The sequence below is a fragment of the Halichoeres trimaculatus genome, unplaced genomic scaffold (genome assembly GCF_033239565.1).
Source record: "Halichoeres trimaculatus isolate MK-OKI-2021-1 unplaced genomic scaffold, fHalTri1.1 fHalTri1_scaffold_1, whole genome shotgun sequence".
Lineage (NCBI taxonomy): Eukaryota > Metazoa > Chordata > Actinopteri > Labriformes > Labridae > Halichoeres > Halichoeres trimaculatus.
The window spans coordinates 26,160,264-26,177,433 of NW_027437179.1; the positions used below are offsets into that span (position 1 = coordinate 26,160,264).

At 41.0% G+C, this 17,170-nt stretch overlaps 1 protein-coding gene across 5 annotated transcripts in view; it reads right to left on the reverse strand.

The window, feature by feature from the left end:
- Positions 1-1,520: 1,520 nt before the first annotated feature.
- erc2 (ELKS/RAB6-interacting/CAST family member 2) overlaps positions 1,521-17,170 on the reverse strand; it is a 46,595-nt gene continuing 30,945 nt past the window's right edge. For 2 of the 5 annotated variants that reach the window (XM_074687073.1, XM_074687153.1), the window contains 12 exons: positions 16,974-17,111; positions 15,287-15,427; positions 15,063-15,203; positions 13,807-13,842; positions 10,698-10,900; positions 8,839-8,961; positions 6,294-6,417; positions 4,924-5,084; positions 3,821-3,968; positions 2,167-2,823; positions 1,751-1,818; positions 1,521-1,658 (listed from right to left, as the gene is read on the reverse strand). In XM_074687073.1, coding sequence (XP_074543174.1) covers positions 1,792-1,818; positions 2,167-2,823; positions 3,821-3,968; positions 4,924-5,084; positions 6,294-6,417; positions 8,839-8,961; positions 10,698-10,900; positions 13,807-13,842; positions 15,063-15,203; positions 15,287-15,427; positions 16,974-17,111 — 1,899 coding nt within the window. In that variant the 3' untranslated portion in view covers positions 1,521-1,658; positions 1,751-1,791. The remainder of the gene's footprint in view (positions 1,659-1,750; positions 1,819-2,166; positions 2,824-3,820; positions 3,969-4,923; positions 5,085-6,293; positions 6,418-8,838; positions 8,962-10,697; positions 10,901-13,806; positions 13,843-15,062; positions 15,204-15,286; positions 15,428-16,973; positions 17,112-17,170) is intronic. The other 3 variants (XM_074687291.1, XM_074687222.1, XM_074687367.1) reach the window with 2 other exon arrangements.

Below are 17,170 nucleotides of genomic sequence, written 5' to 3' on the forward strand. Positions count from 1 at the left end.
GGGGGTCACACAGACTACTGCTGGGAGTGGAGGCTAACAGGGGGTAGGGGAGCAGGATAGTACTACAGATCAGGTACTGGGCTGTCAGTGGTACAAATAGACCTGCAGGGAAAACATCTACTAAACGTCTCCTCCACCTTAGAGTCTATAACTGTATTTATAGTAGCAGTAGTCTTCCGAGGTTGAATCTTATATACAAAGCTGTCTTTTACAGATGTATACGAAGTCTTTTTTGGAATCAAGTCACTTGACTGTAAAAGGACTAAAGATGCTCTTGACCAGGTCTTCTGACACCGTTTAGTTTGAGCACCAGCAGAAGCACCATGAGTAAAAATTCCTGCAACAGGGAGGAGGTGCATAGGTGCATAGTCTCAGACCCTCAAAAGAATCCGATGAACGTTTTCTGACCGCTCTCTTGGCCGCTCTGATTGGACGGTTGGTTACCTTTGACTAATTTCAGTCAGAATGGGGTAAAATAAAAACGCACTCACTCAATGTTTACACCTGCATAGATTGATTATTTTTTGACTACTTCTGATTGAAATGAGGTAACATGAAGAAACACCAATGGCAGCCACAGCCTTAAGGCCAAAACACGCCTATAAAGTGGAGAGCCCTGCTCATGCAGCCAGGGAAACCCCGATGCTGCAGGCATGGCCAGAGGCGGACTATTTGTAAACTCTAAGCTCTTTCTTTTTGCCAACAAGGTATGACAACAAAAATCACTGAAATCTGGGATGTGTGGGGTATGCTATGCCCAAGATAAGCAGAAACTAAGAGTACACTACATCACTTCTAGATGCTGAAACTGATCAGCAGAAATGGTAGGCAGTAGGGGTCGATATTAAGGTGGTAAGAGCTGTCATTAGGCGTGGGTAGAATATCTGAAGGACACGATCAGGTAAAATTAAGAAAAGGTAGGAAAGGTTGTGACAGCCAGGTAGAGGGGTCAGATATCACCAGATGGGTCAGCAGGGCAGTGAGGATTGAGGAACCATGACAGAGTCAGCCAACCAGAGCGAGGTGAAGCAGACACTAAAGAACACCATGATCTTGTATCAGTCAATGGAAGTAGGATGAGGAACAAAATACTGAGCCACTTGACAGTCAGGAGCTCTCTGCTGGGAGGATGAAGAGGGCATCGTTGGCCTGAGGAGGTGCAGCACCAAGCGGGTGACAGACAGCTGAGGGGACTTCTCCTGTGTAAGATCTCTGGCGCTGGGATGTCATGTTAATCACATGACCTGTCCAAGCAGGGGTTTGACACAGAGCACATCTGTCAGCATCAACATCTGTCCCTGAACTTTTGACTCAGTCCTCCATCTGTGGTCTGTGCAGAAGAAGTTGGTGAGATCTGCTACCTGAAAACAAAGAAGAGACTCAGGGTCACTTTTAGCAGAAAATCAGTAAGAAGAAAAAGTAAGATGTGATGAATATGTTTATGCACTCATTTGCTTTTTTACTCTGTGTATAAAATCACCTGCTCAGCTGCCGGTCTCACCGCTTGACCTGCACACCTGAGTGACCCCTCCTCTCCCCCAGAAAATAAACAAAGGCCCAGCTTTTGAGTGTTGATTGGGTGGAGGTAACAAATGTTTGGTCTGGTGGTGCTTTAACATCATGGCTTGGCTGTGCTCCTCCAGTAGTGACTGAATCATCTTAGTTTGAGGGATGAGACAAAATCTTATCACAAAATGTGTCAGACACTGCAGGAAGAAAGGAAACTAAATCAACTCGAGAGTCTTCTTACCCCTCAAAACAACATTACAGCTTTGGTTGTCACAGCTAGGATTATGCCCAAATGCCCTCGTCGTCATCCTGATGGTGGCAGAGATATACATGAAGGGAGGAAAGAAGACAAAAACTGGCATTTGAGTGGATATTAAAAATCTTGGGTAAAAGCAGTTAAAGGTATAAATGATAAATAGTTATTGTAAATATTTTGGTAAAAATGTAAAATGTAAATCAGAACTTAATGTACCAATAATTAATGGTTATATGAAAAGGTGATGGTTGCTCTTGAGCTTTCTAAATGCTCAACAGTCAGATGTAGAAAATATAAGGTAAGAGGTGGAGAGCCTGAAGAAATGCAACAACAACTGAGAGGATCCAGACCTCTGTAGATGAAAAGAACTCAATCACACTGTACACTGGGGGACATATCACCTGGTCCTGGTTGGGGCGGTGACCAGCATGTGGGGGTCCTCGGGCCGGCCCTCCACGATGATGGGGCGATGGGTGACGTGGATGCTGGGTGTGGTGTGGGTGCTGTGGATGCTGAGGGTGTTGAGGATGCTGGGGGTGTGGATGTTGGGGATGGGGTCCTTGTTGTGGAGGGCCGTGTGGGTGCTGCGGGTGCGGGTGCTGAGGTGGAGCATGTCCATGTGGGTGTTGCGGAGGGTGCTGTGGGTGCTGTTGGTGAGGGTGTTGGGGCTGTGGGGGGCGTTGGTGCTGCTGATGTTGGGGAGGGGGTTGGGGATGCTGAGGGTGCTGCTGGGGGTGTTGAGGGTGAGCTTGGTGTGGGTATTGGGGTTGTGGCTGCTGTGGGTGTTGGTGCTGTTGGGGGGCCTGTTGGTGCTGTGGGTGCTGTTGGTGTTGTGGGTGCATGGTGTGTGGGTATGGAGTCTGTTGGGGATGAGGAGCATGAGGAGCATGAGGAGCATGAGGGGCATGGGGAGCATGGGGAGCATGAGGAGCATGGGGGTACTGGGGTTGTGGCTGTGGCTGAGCGTGGGGGGGCTGAGGCTGGGGGTGGTGCGGGCCGTGTGGGTGATATTGCTCATCTTCGTAGTTGTCAGCGATCAGCTTCATTCTGCTCTGTGTCTGTAGGAAGAGGAATCAATGTGGTTATTAGCTTTTAAATGTTAGTCTCTCTGGTTAAAAATGGAACAGGAAACACTGTTATTTTACCGACGAGTGTCAGCAGATGACTGTGACAGTGGACACGAGCAAGGGCCCTGCTACTGTGGTCTGAATACAGAGTGTGTGATAGGTAAATTTCACTTGGTGTTCTGCAAAACCAAGTTGCTGTATTATTTGAAGTGAAAGCTTGTACCATCTCTAAAGTGAAGGCCAAGTTCTATTTAACAGAGGACTTAAGAGACAGGAGCAAAGTGGGTGTCTCAAAATGTACTGCAGGCAGATTTGCAGTCAAGGTGTGTAAGTTTATATATTTATAGTACCTTTATATCTAATCATTAAGCCATATTGTCTGTATCTCTAATTTTACTGTTGTATTATTCACAATATGGAAATAGATTAGAATCAGATTTTTGAATGAGACTCATTAAGGACCTGAAATGACCCAAGACTGAAAAGTAGACCCCAGGTTTGGTTTGGCAAGCTTTCATATAACACTGTCAAGACTTTAAAATGTATTTGACCCCAGTTTTGGAAATAAACACAGCACAAATAAGAAAACATCTGAGCTGATATGAAATGTGTCTTGTGTGGACAGAAAATCTTGCCAGAGCTGTGCAATTTGCTTAAAAATAAAAGTGTGTAACCTAACGTTGAGTAATTTGCTAATGAAAAAGTACAGTCTAATTTATAGCTGTGTAGAATGACTCAACAAACCCAAAAGGACATTAAGGCGGCCATGACTAATACTGCAAAGTGATCTGCTAACTTGGGGAACAGTGCCAAAACTGGGACAGCCCTGAGGGTCAGTGGGCATGCATGTGGACCACTCTCTGTAGATGAAATTGGAGAAATGGCTTGGTGCCTTCAGCAGCTATAGCTTTCATTACAATTAATGTTTCCTTGGCAACCAGCTACTGTACAGACTCCATATTCACAGACACTGTGCTGCACTACTAACGTGTTGTTTGAGCTGGTGCATCAGTTTGTCCCTCTCCCTCTTAAGGGCCATCACTTCCTCCTGGGTCTTCTTTTTGTTGGAAGCAGACAGCTCCAGCAGAGCAATGTTTGCATCTTTCTCACTGATGGCTGCCAGCAGAGCTTGTTGCCTAAAAGAAAGAAATGTGTCATCAGCACTCAGATTTTAAAATACAGAGCAGTTTAAAAGATTGTAAGGTCGTAAGTGTCCATCTAGCGTTCCAAGATTAAAATGAAAACTTGTGAATCAAACTGCACCACTGCCAAACACAGTTCAAAAGCAGTTTAAAGGTCTTATCAACAGGACTGAGCCTTAGGAATGTTGGGAGATGTTTAAAAAAATCACAGAAAATTTTCTGATCTACAAAAACTATTGAAAAGATAACTCACAACAACCCTAATGACTGCCAATATGCTCACTTCTCCATCTTGGTAATAAAAAGTTGAGTTTTTAGCTGGCTGCTTTTCTAGATTTAAAAATATTTTAGTGGTTTCATATATTTTGTAAAAATTCCTTTAGAACCACATCTTTCATGAATTGTATACCTTTTTCACCTTAACTGATTTTAGAATTAGATTTTATCACTATATTTGCAGGCAGGGGGCAACTGCGAGGGTGGGTAAAGAAATGTGGGAAACTGTTTACACAGGAAAAGCAGATAACTGTACATCTTAGTTAATTTGTCATTTCAGTTTTCTTGATGGTATTAGTGGGTTAAAACACATGTTCGAAGTCTGATTCAACCAAACCTGATTTTTGACCAAGATCTGCTTTGTGAAAAATTTAGAATTAAGTAAGTATGAAGGTATGGCTGCCAGAGAATGGAAGTCATGACCACAGCCTGACAACCAGAATAGAGACAATATAGGATAATGACACACCTCCAAACAAATCCGGTCAGTTCGAGTTTACAAGACTAGCATGGCCACAAAAGAGAGCTTAACTCAAGGTCTTATATAAAGCACAAACCAATGGGTGATATCTTGGTGGATATACTGCGGTGTACCCAATTTAAAACTGGGACAGAAGTTAAATTGGGGGGTGTCTTGATGAAGCTGGAATGAAACTTTGGTAATGACTCTTACTTCATTTCCAGGATCTCCTCCAACTGTTTCCTGCGCTCTTGTCTCATGTTGGTGAGGTGGCCGTCCCTCTCCTGCAGAGACTGCTGAGTGGAGGAAAGACGCTGCTTGGTGGAATCTAGCTCCTGCCTCGTCCTCTCCAGGGTGTTCATCAACTCCTCCAACTGATCCACCACAAGAATCATAAAGGAGAAGTATGAATGAGACACACCAACTTCTAGACTTTATGTCTTTAAAGTTATTCATTTGTAGTCTTTGATGACAGGACAGTGGAGGAGAGACAGGCGGTGCAGGAAGCAGAGTGCAGGGAGATAGTATTTGATTACACTGAGAGGTGTGTTCTAAATAAGGTGGAAAAAGTAGTAGTAACAACTGTAAACAGTAACTTTAAGGGCCTGTGTCCATTGACAGCATTTTCGTACACTGGTAGTGCCTTCTTTCTTTACAAAACCAAAATATAAATGATATAAATACACAATAGGGCTGAACAATTTATCATTTTCAGATCGAAATCGCAATTTTAGACAATTCAATTTTGAGATCGCCAAAGCAGCAATTTTTTTGCAGCGCTCCTGACTGACTCAGGATCTGTTGTGTCAAGTATTATACAAATTCTGTTTTACAAATTTGAAGACAATCTATATGTTAAAAGTGCTGGTAAGCAGGTCAACAACACAAAGCCTCTGTTTAGGAGTAGAAGTTGATGAAAACAAGTTATTTATCATCACTATTGATGATTAAAAAATCGTGAATTGCAATATCTGCCAGAAAAATTAGATCTTTTCCTAAAATCATTCAGCCCTACATGTGAATATCCCAAAGCTTGATTTGAAGAAAATCGTGAATCGAATTGAAATCACAATATCTGCCAGAAAAATCGCAATTCAATCTTTTCTTAAAATCGTTCAGCCCTAATACACAAGTTCACAAGTTATTCAGTTTAGAGTTTTCAGCACTTGGTATCTAAAAACAAAGATGCACTCAGCTTCGGGTGAATGCCATCACCACACCTTTAGAGCTCACTAACAAAAAAATATAATTATTGTAACACTGCCGCGTTCACTTTTCTAACAATCAAAATCAAGACATGGCAGGACTTGATATCAATTCTGTAAACAACAACAATGGCAGTGGTCTTATTTCCAGGTCTAAAACTGCTGTAAATGTTACAACACAAGTTTAATCAGTTTTCTTGGTCAGATTCTTTAAAAGAAAACCAAAAACGAACTACTATATAGCAAAATAAAAAAAACTACATGGTCACTGCCGAGGCTGATATATGGACTAGCACAAAAACGTCTGATGTACACAGGCTCTAACACACTATTAGTGGATACAAGCCGTGGTTTGCTCCCTTAAGAGCAAAGACGCACCTTTAAGTGATGGCCGCCATCCATTGTACCGTCCTTACGAGGGTCTTGTCCTAAACCTTTTTTTTCTCCTTGTGGTCCCAGTTTAATGTTTGGGCCCTTCTTGGTCTGGTCTTTGCCTCCTTGTCTGTAAAACCACAAAAGCTTGAGAATGTTTTTGTGCCAGTTGTTTCAAATCTCAATGTGTGTGTAATTTTTCTATTCATAAATACAGACTTTTGGGGGGGCACACTTTTATAAACACAGTTAGTGAATACTGTTATAGAATACGATATATAGTATACTTATATCACATTGAATAGAAAGAGTACATTATGGGTGACCATGGACATTTTGAATTAATCCTGTTTCAAAATGGCATCAATCATGACTTCACCCAGGCAGCAACGGACATGAGCATCTGAGATGAGTTGATGGCCTCATGTTCATATGACATTGCTCAGATAGCACACAGGTTAAAGTGTCAGAGTTAGGATGGGATGGACAGAGGTAGAGATGGACATCCTAATGGGGGAGGGACGTAACTTACCTAGGGGCTAGACTGCAGAGGAGGGAGATAAAGGTAGAAGAAATGGGGTAACGAAATAAGTGTAGGACACATTGAAGGCAGCGGACGACAGCACACAAGGACAAAAGTAAAAGAAAAAAAAAAGAGACATTAGAACCACAACATAAAGAGACAACATCACCAACAAAAAAATAATAACAATAATAATGAAATTAAAAAATATAGGACCCAGAGGGGATCACAGTTTTCATTGTCAAACAACCTGGAAGACTACAAAGGAGCCTGTGACAACAGCTGCTCTGCAGCCCGACACAGCTAATGCAGGATGCACCTTCTCCAAAAACATGATCCATGTGCATCTGCTGCTAAGCCTGGGAGTGGCAGACATGCAGTCAGACAGGCAGAAAATCAGCCGGGCAAAAGAAGAGGGAGGGAGGACAGGTCTTAGCGCAGAGCATAAGTAGGGGGAAGCCAACTGTGGTTTGACAAAGAGAAGGAGCGAGAGATTCAGTTATGGAGGCAGGGTTCTTTAGACAAAAAGAGACCCAACTGAACTGACACACTACAGGACCAGGGGTTCAGTCCAGACCCTACCTACTACAGCACCTCACTTACTGAGCGCATGTAGACCTGGAGCACAGCAGCTCAATTCATGCAGGCCACTAGGCTGATCATTTCCCTTTGAGTCTGGTAGATCAAGCTAGGCAGGGTGGGTGGGCTGGGTTTTGGAGGGAGAGCAGGAAGGTGGGCGCTGGGAATAATCAGTAGGTGAGAGAAGGGCTGTCGGTGGTGTTACTGGGACGATTTAGAGGCGTGAAAGTTACCGGGAGTTAGAGAGGTAGAGGGCAATGGAGGGGGAAGTGGGCAGATGGGTGGATGGAATGAGCAGGGGAAGCGTGCTCATGGCAGGAGGAGGCCTCAGCTCTAAACACAGAAACTTCCTACACAAGCTACAACAAACAGCCAACACCACAAAAAGACACAAATAAGTGTGTGTGAGTGTGTGTGTGTGTGTGTGTGTGTGTGTGTGTGTGTGTGTGTGTGTGTGTGTGTGTGTGTGTGTGTGTGTGTGTGTGTGCGCGAGAGAGACTGAAGAAGTGATTGTGTGCACATATAGATATTTGAACAAAGGAAACAGAAGGACAAAAAGTACAATATACTTCACTAAAACTGCTTAAGAAAGTGAAAGCATTTGGGAAAATCACACCAAGTTTTACACACTCTATAGACACCTCTTAACACAAATAAGTCACCACATCTTATTTACAGTATTTACAGTATAACTACAAGAGAGGTTTACATTTAAAACTGGTGAAAATTGGTTGTTTTTTGATGAAATCCTTGGTGTGATTGTTTGTATGGTAATGTTACCATGCAGTATTACATAAACAGGCCAAAAGAGGAAACTCAGTGTAAAGAAATCCTAAATAAGCAGAAGACATTGCTTTACACAGGGGTTCCTAATTTAAAATAGAACCTGGTATTAAAGCTATTAAAAAAATAGCAGAGAATGGCCTTTGACATATATTTCACATCAAAACCTAGTGTGTTACGAATGTTAAATATTACATTTTTTGTGTCAAACTGATTTGTATTTGGCCCACATTCACGGTTTATACCGCACTTTACTATAACTCTTTTATGCGCTTATTTGTAATGTGACATTATGGGTTACAAATCTCTGTTGTTACAGGGATGAACAGCTGATAAAACATGCATTTTGAAAATACTGACATGCAGATTCACTTTCATACAGTCTCTACAGGAATAAATCAAAAATATAATTGATGGCACAAATGCAAACAGTTCGCTACAAAGCAAAAAACATGCAAAAAATAATAACAAACATGTATCCAGTGATCTTTGTATCACGTGTAAGGAACAGCAACAACAGCACAGACACACTGATACAAAGATTTGTGAATGCGTCAGACAGCAGGCAGACCCAGGCACACATGTGAAACCAGACGCAGTTGCAGCAGTCGCAGTCGGAGACTTTAACCACGCAGCCGAGCTGAAGTGCCAGGGCAGAGCACTCACTTTCCCAGGAAATCCCACACCATGCCCCCTATCTGCTGGGGAGCAGCGGACACAGAAGGGAGCGGGTCAGGGGGAGCTCTGCCACTGGGACGAGGGGTGGGGCGAGGGAGAGAGGGAGGGGGGCTGGTGTGTCGGGGAACGGGGCACAACAGAGAAAAAGTTGTGTGGGACCAAGGTTGAGAGTGTTCAATGGCAGAGGGGAAAGAGAGGAACAAGTGGGCGAGAAACGGAAGATAGAAAGAGGAACGGGACAGAAAAAAGTGGGTAAAGATGGCAAAAAGGACAAGAAGACTTAATTAATCAAACACCACTGCAAAGTTTGCATGACATTGAAACAAAAGGCCCTTATCTTAAGCTGGTACAGTAAAGTGCAACAGAGTAGGGCTAAAAAGTTGCAGGAGAAGAAGGGTTGTTGTTGGTGGACATGTGCTCAAATGCAGATCTCATGGGGTCGGGCCAAGCGAGAACCTCTGGTCTAAAAATACGAGACAATGCAGAAATGCTAAAATCTGCTGTTTATCGAGTCTCTGCTTGAGGCTGGCTCCGGGAGTCACATACACACCAAGCCAAAAAAGCAGTTTTCACAGCAGAAATAACTTATTTGCAGCCTGGAACAAAACATGTGTCCCATCTGAATCACTGATTTCAATATTGGCACACACGGTACAGGGAGGGATTTTTCTGATTTGGCAGTTTAAAAGATACTAAGATCACAGGTTTGCCCAATCAAAGGCCCAGCTCAGCTCACATGACTGACTGGCGCCCTGCAGCTGACAGCGATGAGACTCAGCCCGTGTCACTTCCAATGTGGCAGCACCAGTCCATTTGCTTCAAAAATCAGTTTCAGAAAAAACGTTTGACGTTGAGTAGACTAGGTCCAGTTATTACACAGACTATGGGTCAGACTGAGCTTTGTCTGAGTCTCATCAGTACGAAATCTTCTCCAGGGAAATGAGTATGGTCTCCTCCTGTGGTGGAACCAAATCCAAAAGCTGTGCTCAGCATAGAGACTCAGGACCATGTACCACACTGGGAGATGAGTCAAGAGCTGATGAGGCCACCAGCTTTATTTATATGCTCCATTAACTGAGATCACTTTGACCCCTTCCATTAAGTGGGTGACTGAGTGGCACTCTGTGCTCTAATATCACATCTAACATTGTGTCACAAAGCCTCTGGTGTATCTAAGCATATAAAAGAAACTAGGGTCCACTAACAGATGTATTTCTGTGTGAATTTTACAATCCCAAGACAAGATCCAGTGGAGTTCCCGGCACTGACACACACTGATTAACAAAACAACAGGAAAATGGCAGATTATGCACTGAGAGGCACATAGAAACTTAATTAAAACATGAAGAACTAAGAGATTGACACTTTGAAGATGATGATGCTAAATGCTAAAATATTTAAATTGCTAATACAGTCTGCGATTAGTGCTATACACGACAACAACAAAAAAATTATCTTGAGGTGCAAGAGATTTTTCTTTGGCAATCCTTGTAAAAAGATCAAAGTTTGAGTACCAAACTTCAGCAGATGAAACCCACAACAAGCCAGTATGGTTCAGAAAGAGGAAAATGTTTTTGTTTTTTTTAACTTTTGCAAACTGTCCATCAGATATTAATGTTTTTTGGCACCTTTGAACCTTGTGAGGATGTGTTGGAATGGGAAAAATGACAAGGTGGCAAAAACATGTACGCATGAGTTTAAATTGCACTTATTCTCTCAAATTATGAATCAGTTCCTCGTGTTAAAGTTGGCTGAAATAGCAAACACTTAACTTACTATTTGAATGTAAGAACATTAAAATAAGTTGCTATATGGGTGTAGACTGACTAAATATGTTAGTTAATTACCTTTCCAACTCTGCAATCTTCTTGTCTTTGTCATTCTTTTCTGTCTCCACCTCTCGCAGGATGTCGAGGAGTCTCTCCACCTCAGCCTGAGCTTTGTTGGCCTCGTCCTTGTAGTAGCTCACCTCCTTCTCTAGAAGCTTCACTCGATCCGGATACTCTGGGTTTCCTCTTGAGCCGGTTTGCTGCTCCACCTCGTGGGCTTTCTACATTAGCATGCCAGGAGAAGACCAAAACACAGACACACACACACCACAAACATGCACACACACCCAAAGATACACTCAGTGAACATAACCACGCAGAACGGAGTGTTTTTCTGCCAACAGAAGAGAGATACACACATTGGGCTTCATTTTTTATCTCTCTGTCTCACTTTCCTCCCTCTGTCTTTCTTTTGATGAATGAAACAGAGTAAAATGTTGTGGGCAAAGGCATCATTAATAGTGCTGGCTCATTAGCTTTAACAGAGCAATTATTTAGCTCCATTTAATGGCTTTCTGAGACTCCCAGTCACTTTGCACGTTTGTATGTGTGTGGAGAGCTGTGTGTGGGTCACACCCAAATCATAAATCATACATCTGTCTTATTGGCTTTTTAACACGGGCTAATCAGAAGTCAGCTGTTGGTCCATTTTAGATTTAAGTTGTAGTTCCCCACAGAAACTTTTCCCAAAGACCAGCATCTTTGAAAACTTCTGTACACAGCAAAGACCAAATCAAGTCTGGGCACATACCTTTATCATGATTAAAAACTGATTTCTTTAAAGGTACTACATATAAAGACTACAGAAAACAAAGGTGGGTTTATTAATCATTAAATTATGTGAATTAACATAAAATGTCAAGAAGTATGGCTAAAACAGCTGATCTTTTTCCCAGCACTCATTCACCAACTACAAAATATGAAACCACAAACAACAAAGTAGAGACTATAAACTCCTTTAATCTTGTTTAATATCGCACTATGAGTTGTTGCTGGGCACTGCAGTAACTGTAATATAATTTTGGAAAAAATATGCAAAATTCTCCTTTTTTTCTTCATCTACATAGCAAAAAAGGAAATAACTTTTAAATTTTGACAATTGGTTCTTAGGTCTAAAAGTCCTGGATGCTTTTGGTGGAAACATGGCTTAATGTCTCCATGACTCAAGCAGGTAGAAACCCCCAATATAGTAAATTTCAGTGTTACACATTACCCTTTAGACAATATGCAGCCACACATGTCAACACAAGTCGCTGAAGTGCAAATACAGAACAAGAGAGCATCCACCAAAACACTGCAGTGATCTCCAACCACGGGCTGATACCTCAGCTGGCCGCACCACACTGAGATGAAAGGAAAGCGTGGCAACACCGACAGTGACAACATGCAACAAGGTTGACAATTTCATGCAAACCCAACAAAGCTGCACAGTCTCTGATTTTCAAAAGAATGGAAGAACAAAGGCAATAAGGACAAAGTCAATCTGTCTGCTAACAGTAACTTTCATATTTTAAGCATGAGGAACATTTTTTGGGCTTAACTGGTAAAAGATAAGTCTCAATGATTCAAGCATTAAAATATACATGAAGTCAATTCCAATCAACTGGTTAAAATGTTGATACAGGAGAGCTATTTTACCGGGATTTGCATAAAAAGTTTTATGAGTCTAATAATGACATTACCATTATCCCCCTGATGCCTGTTGTCGCAAATTTGCAACATACCCCATTAGGTCTTAATGCAACTGAGATGACCTTTCTATCCCACTAATGCCCAATGATTCATATTCTACACATACCAATGATCATATCAAATGCACTATGTTTCAATTTATTGGTCAGAGGGTGAACCTATTATATCATATAACTTATAACTATTGTTGTGCAGTATTTAAACTTACAATCTTTACTCAATTTAGTATCTGTAAGAATGAAAAAACACTCAAAAAATATTTTTTAATTAATATATAATTGTAAATTAAACCAGGCAGTAAGGGGATGAAGATGGGGTTAACAATGGATCTAAGGTAGCAGTAGGACTTTCACTTTAGAGTTAGTCTCATCAAAAATGAAAAAAACAGTGTTTTCTGTTCTGATTTATTTTCTATGACAGAAATGTATTATTGTTGTTAAAGTGACTAAAAATATTTAATTTAAGAAGCTAGAAAACAAGCATGACATCATATTTCTACCACTATATTAAACAACAACAAGATAAAACAATGTTAAAGGTAGGTATTCAATTCTTTACTGCGTATGAAAAATACAGCTCCTTTTAATCTTTAATAATTTATATTTCTGAAACAAGTTGTAGAGAGAAGATATCATCCCATGGGATAGGAGAGTTTTCTGTATGCCAGGTCTACTTTAAAAAAAAAAAGTTGTTATATGGGGGAGCTTTTTATGCCCCTTTAATAGAATAGAATAGAATAGAATATTCTTTATTGATCCTCCAAGGGGGAATTTTTTTTGTCACGGCAGCTCACATCAGACAGGAGAGGACATTGGATTGAGCAGGAAGCAGGGTGAGAGTGGGGAGTGACATGCAACCTAGACCAATAGGCCATCTGCACTCCCTTATGCCAGGTATTCAAATTTTTCCTTTTATACTGTATCTGATAATCATTGGCACTGTTAAATAATAGCTCCCTACATTTTGCATATTTGCTCATTCTAAATTATACCGACCACAAGCTTAACTGTTTTAATGAATTTTGGTTTCAAGTGTCCTTTTTTGTGTGTAAACAGGAAAAAAACACTGAAAACACAAAGTAATCAAAGGAAAGAACATAAGGGCCATTATTAAAGGAGTTAGAAACAAACAGACCTACTGAATAAATCCACTAAAGTAAACCAGTGAAGGTGAACTTAAAATATTTTGTATGTAGCACCAATTTCATCACGTGTCACAAACACAAACAGTTGCATTAGCCTCTGAATGCAGTTTGAAGCTCATTATAACAGTACAGTGCAATGACCATCATGCATCTGGCTGGGTCAGTGCGTGAAGCAGAACCTGTGCTTGAGGGGGTTTGGCATGATCACCACCTAGCATGTTTCACAGAAGAAGTAACCAGTGTCCTCATGCTTTCAATATGTGCCTCAGAGCGCTCAAGAGAGGGACTTACAGGATTGTTCATGTGACTGAAAAGCTGCTCAGCTTGCTACATTGCAAACAGACGGGTTGAGGAGGGGGAGTAGGGTCGAGGAGGTCAGGATGGGGGGAGACCCAGGAGAGTTAAATTGTTAGGATTTGGTTTGAGCCAGAGGAGAGAACAGCAGGATCAGACATGTTACAATACATGTTTGACAGAGCAGTAACAATGTCTCAGGACAGCACATGTTGTTACAGGTTAAGGGCATCACATCACAGACAGATGTGGAGAGACAAACACGTGGAGAGTTTGTGGATTATGTAGTGTGGACAAGAACATGATGGTATCCATTATCCTGATGAGCTGTGATTTTATAAAGGGGGGACTAACGCAGCTGGATCAGTCCATCAGTCCTATCCTTATAGAAGCAAAGATGTCCAATGAGAGTAACAGGATGTCATAGCCTTCATTTACAAATAACACACAAACTCAGCTCCTGACTAAACTCTTACTGTCTAGAGCTAAAACACAACACTGTGTGCAAAGTCTGTGACCACCTAATAGTCTCCATTCAGCTGCGAGGGAGCTAATTCCTTACTTAAGAGTGGGCACTCAGCTTTAGCTTTTTAGCCACAGTTCAGTGAAGTTAATGAAGGACATTGCAACATCTCTTCATTCATTGCAAAAAGAAGCTCTCCATAGTTCAGCCAAAGTCGAAACACTTACCAAAAGAAAAGTATTTCGCAAAGAGAGTAAGGAATTATTGTCTTTTGAGAATTAGCTGTGAAAAAAGTCCTTTGTAAAAATATCCTGGCAGTAACTTTATTTCATGTAGCACCATAATTTTAATCCAGAAAGTTCTTGATCCAGAAAACCACTTTAAGACCCAATTAGGTCATTCATTTTCTCCAATGAACAGCTGTGGTACAAACTTTTCTGAATTATAAGTTTGTTTTGGTTGTAAAATTAAGACTGATAAGTCTCCCCGTCTTTCCTACACCCAGTGATACGATTTTGAAATTTGTTACAATATACTGTGAATATAAAAAATAAAACATATGCAGAGTAAAATCCAATGACAGAATTTAAATATGAAATATGTTTAAGTTACTTAATCTGATGTACTTGTAATTTCTTGCTATTCTAACCCTGCTGACAGTTCAACTTCTACAGCTCCATGTCACCCAACTTTCAAGCTTAGCAACAGTTTCCTGTTTCAGAATTAAGAAACAGACGAACACATTAGTCTGTATCCATATGACACACAGCGCTTTGTGACACACACTGACCTTCTGCAACTGCGTCTCCAACTTACTACACTCCTCCTTTTTCTGCTCGATGGCGATCTCCAGAGACTTGAGCTTTGAATCCTTCTTCAGGCCAGAAGACGCCAGAGATGAAGCGTGTTCCTTCAGGTCGATGAGGCTGGACTGCAGCACAGATAATACAGGTTTTAACATGATCACCCTCACATGAAACACACGTTATCTGCCCTCTGTGCACGCTTACTGACCTCTTTCTCCGTTAACTCAATCTGAAGGCTGTTGACCTTCTCCTTTAGATCCTTGTTCTCCTTCTTATACAAATCCACTTCTTCAAGACGTTCTCTGTCTTCCCTTTCTCTTTGGTCCTTTAAACGCTCAATGATCCTCTCCTGGCACACAGAAGAACAAACACAAAAGCAGATTTTTAAAAAATCCACTGAAAATTGATTCAAAAGAGCCTGTTTAGAAGTTGAAAAAGTCTTAGCAGACACACTTTGCAAGAATCTTGTTTGCATATTGTTTCAAAAAAACAGTTAATTGATTGATTGATTTTGAATTAATATATAAATGCTGAAATCTAACATCTATAATAATAGAAAACCTAAAAAATCAGCACAAAATAACATTAAATATATATTTAATTTGTTCATAAAAAGGCTTTGGAGTTCAATTCAAAAATAAATCAATTTGCTAGTTTTCTTCAAGACAGTAGGATTGGGAAATCAATGTCTTTCTTGTCTGAATGCTGTGTTGCTGCACAAAGCTAACACCAGCAACTTGCTAATCGGACTTAGCAGCTTACATGACTCTTTTTCAACCTGAGGATAAAACAAAGATAATGTGACAGCAACTATTAAAGCTCCCTCAATAACACAATAAATATCACCTTAAGGGATGTAAAAAGCACATTTTACCATTCACTGGGAGTTATGAGTCATGTCTCCATGAGTGTCTAGTTACTTTCTGGCTAGTATAAGCTTCATATTTATGCTATAGTCCAAGATGAATTGTCCAGAGATGAAAAAAAATAAAAATACTAAAGTGTGAAGAAGCCCCTTTTTATCTAAAAAGGCTTTAAAAATTATTTTGGTCCCCATGGAAAATTCATTTTTTCTCCAAGGCTTTCTTTACTAAACTTGAACAACTTTAACAATTGTATGATTGAGAGTTTGATTTGGGTTGTTAATGCTTAAATTAAAAGGTGGGTGCTGTTAGATAAGTTCCCACATTAGTGTATTTAGCACTAAACTAACACTTTGCTCTAGCTTTTTAAAGCAATAAGTACTGAAAAGTGTGTTACCCTACCCCCTTTTGTGTTTTGGTTGAGCAAAAAGTCCAGTGTTACTGAATTAGCAACAGTAAGCATGTACCAGTTCCTGTGATTACTAAACCAGGTATTTTTGCTTGTGCGGTGCTTCAAAAAGATTGATACACTTGCAGCAGTAGGCTTCATTCAGTAGAAAACATGGCTGCTCGAGTGATGATAAGACTTTATATTCAAAGTAACCAAGTTTGTTTCATTCACGCTTTGCCTGGTCAGCTCCACTCAAAGAGATGTGGGTGGACTTGTAATTTGTGAAACTATTCTCCAAACAACTCAAAAGGCAAACACCATAACAACAAATCTTATTCTGTGGGGAAAACCAGCAAATGAATTAACCTCAGGTATAGAGTGGAAAAGCTAATAACTTTGATAACTCACTCCTCTCCAGATCCGACCTCACATCCAACACTGACACATCAGACTTCAAGAAATGAGAATGGCACTGTCAAAAACACTGAGGCTTCTGATAATGAGCGGATATTATCTGATTCATGTAAGTGGGACAGACACCTACTGAATGCTAATACTGAAGAGATCTCCAAAGGAGGAAAACTGCAGCAGTTCATATCCAGAGTGAACACTGATCCTTGCTCTTCAGCGCTGAAGCTTACCTTCTCTGACAGCGCCTCCTCCAGGGTGGCCAAGGCAGTGTCAGTGTTACTGGAGTCGGTCTGAAGAGACTTGACCCTGTCTTTCAGGTTCCCTAGTTGCTTGTCTTTATCCCGCAGCTGCTCCTGCAGGTTCTCAATCTAACACGGAGGGGAGAGATGCACAGAAACAGAGGAAAGAAGTGTGATCTCAAAACCAG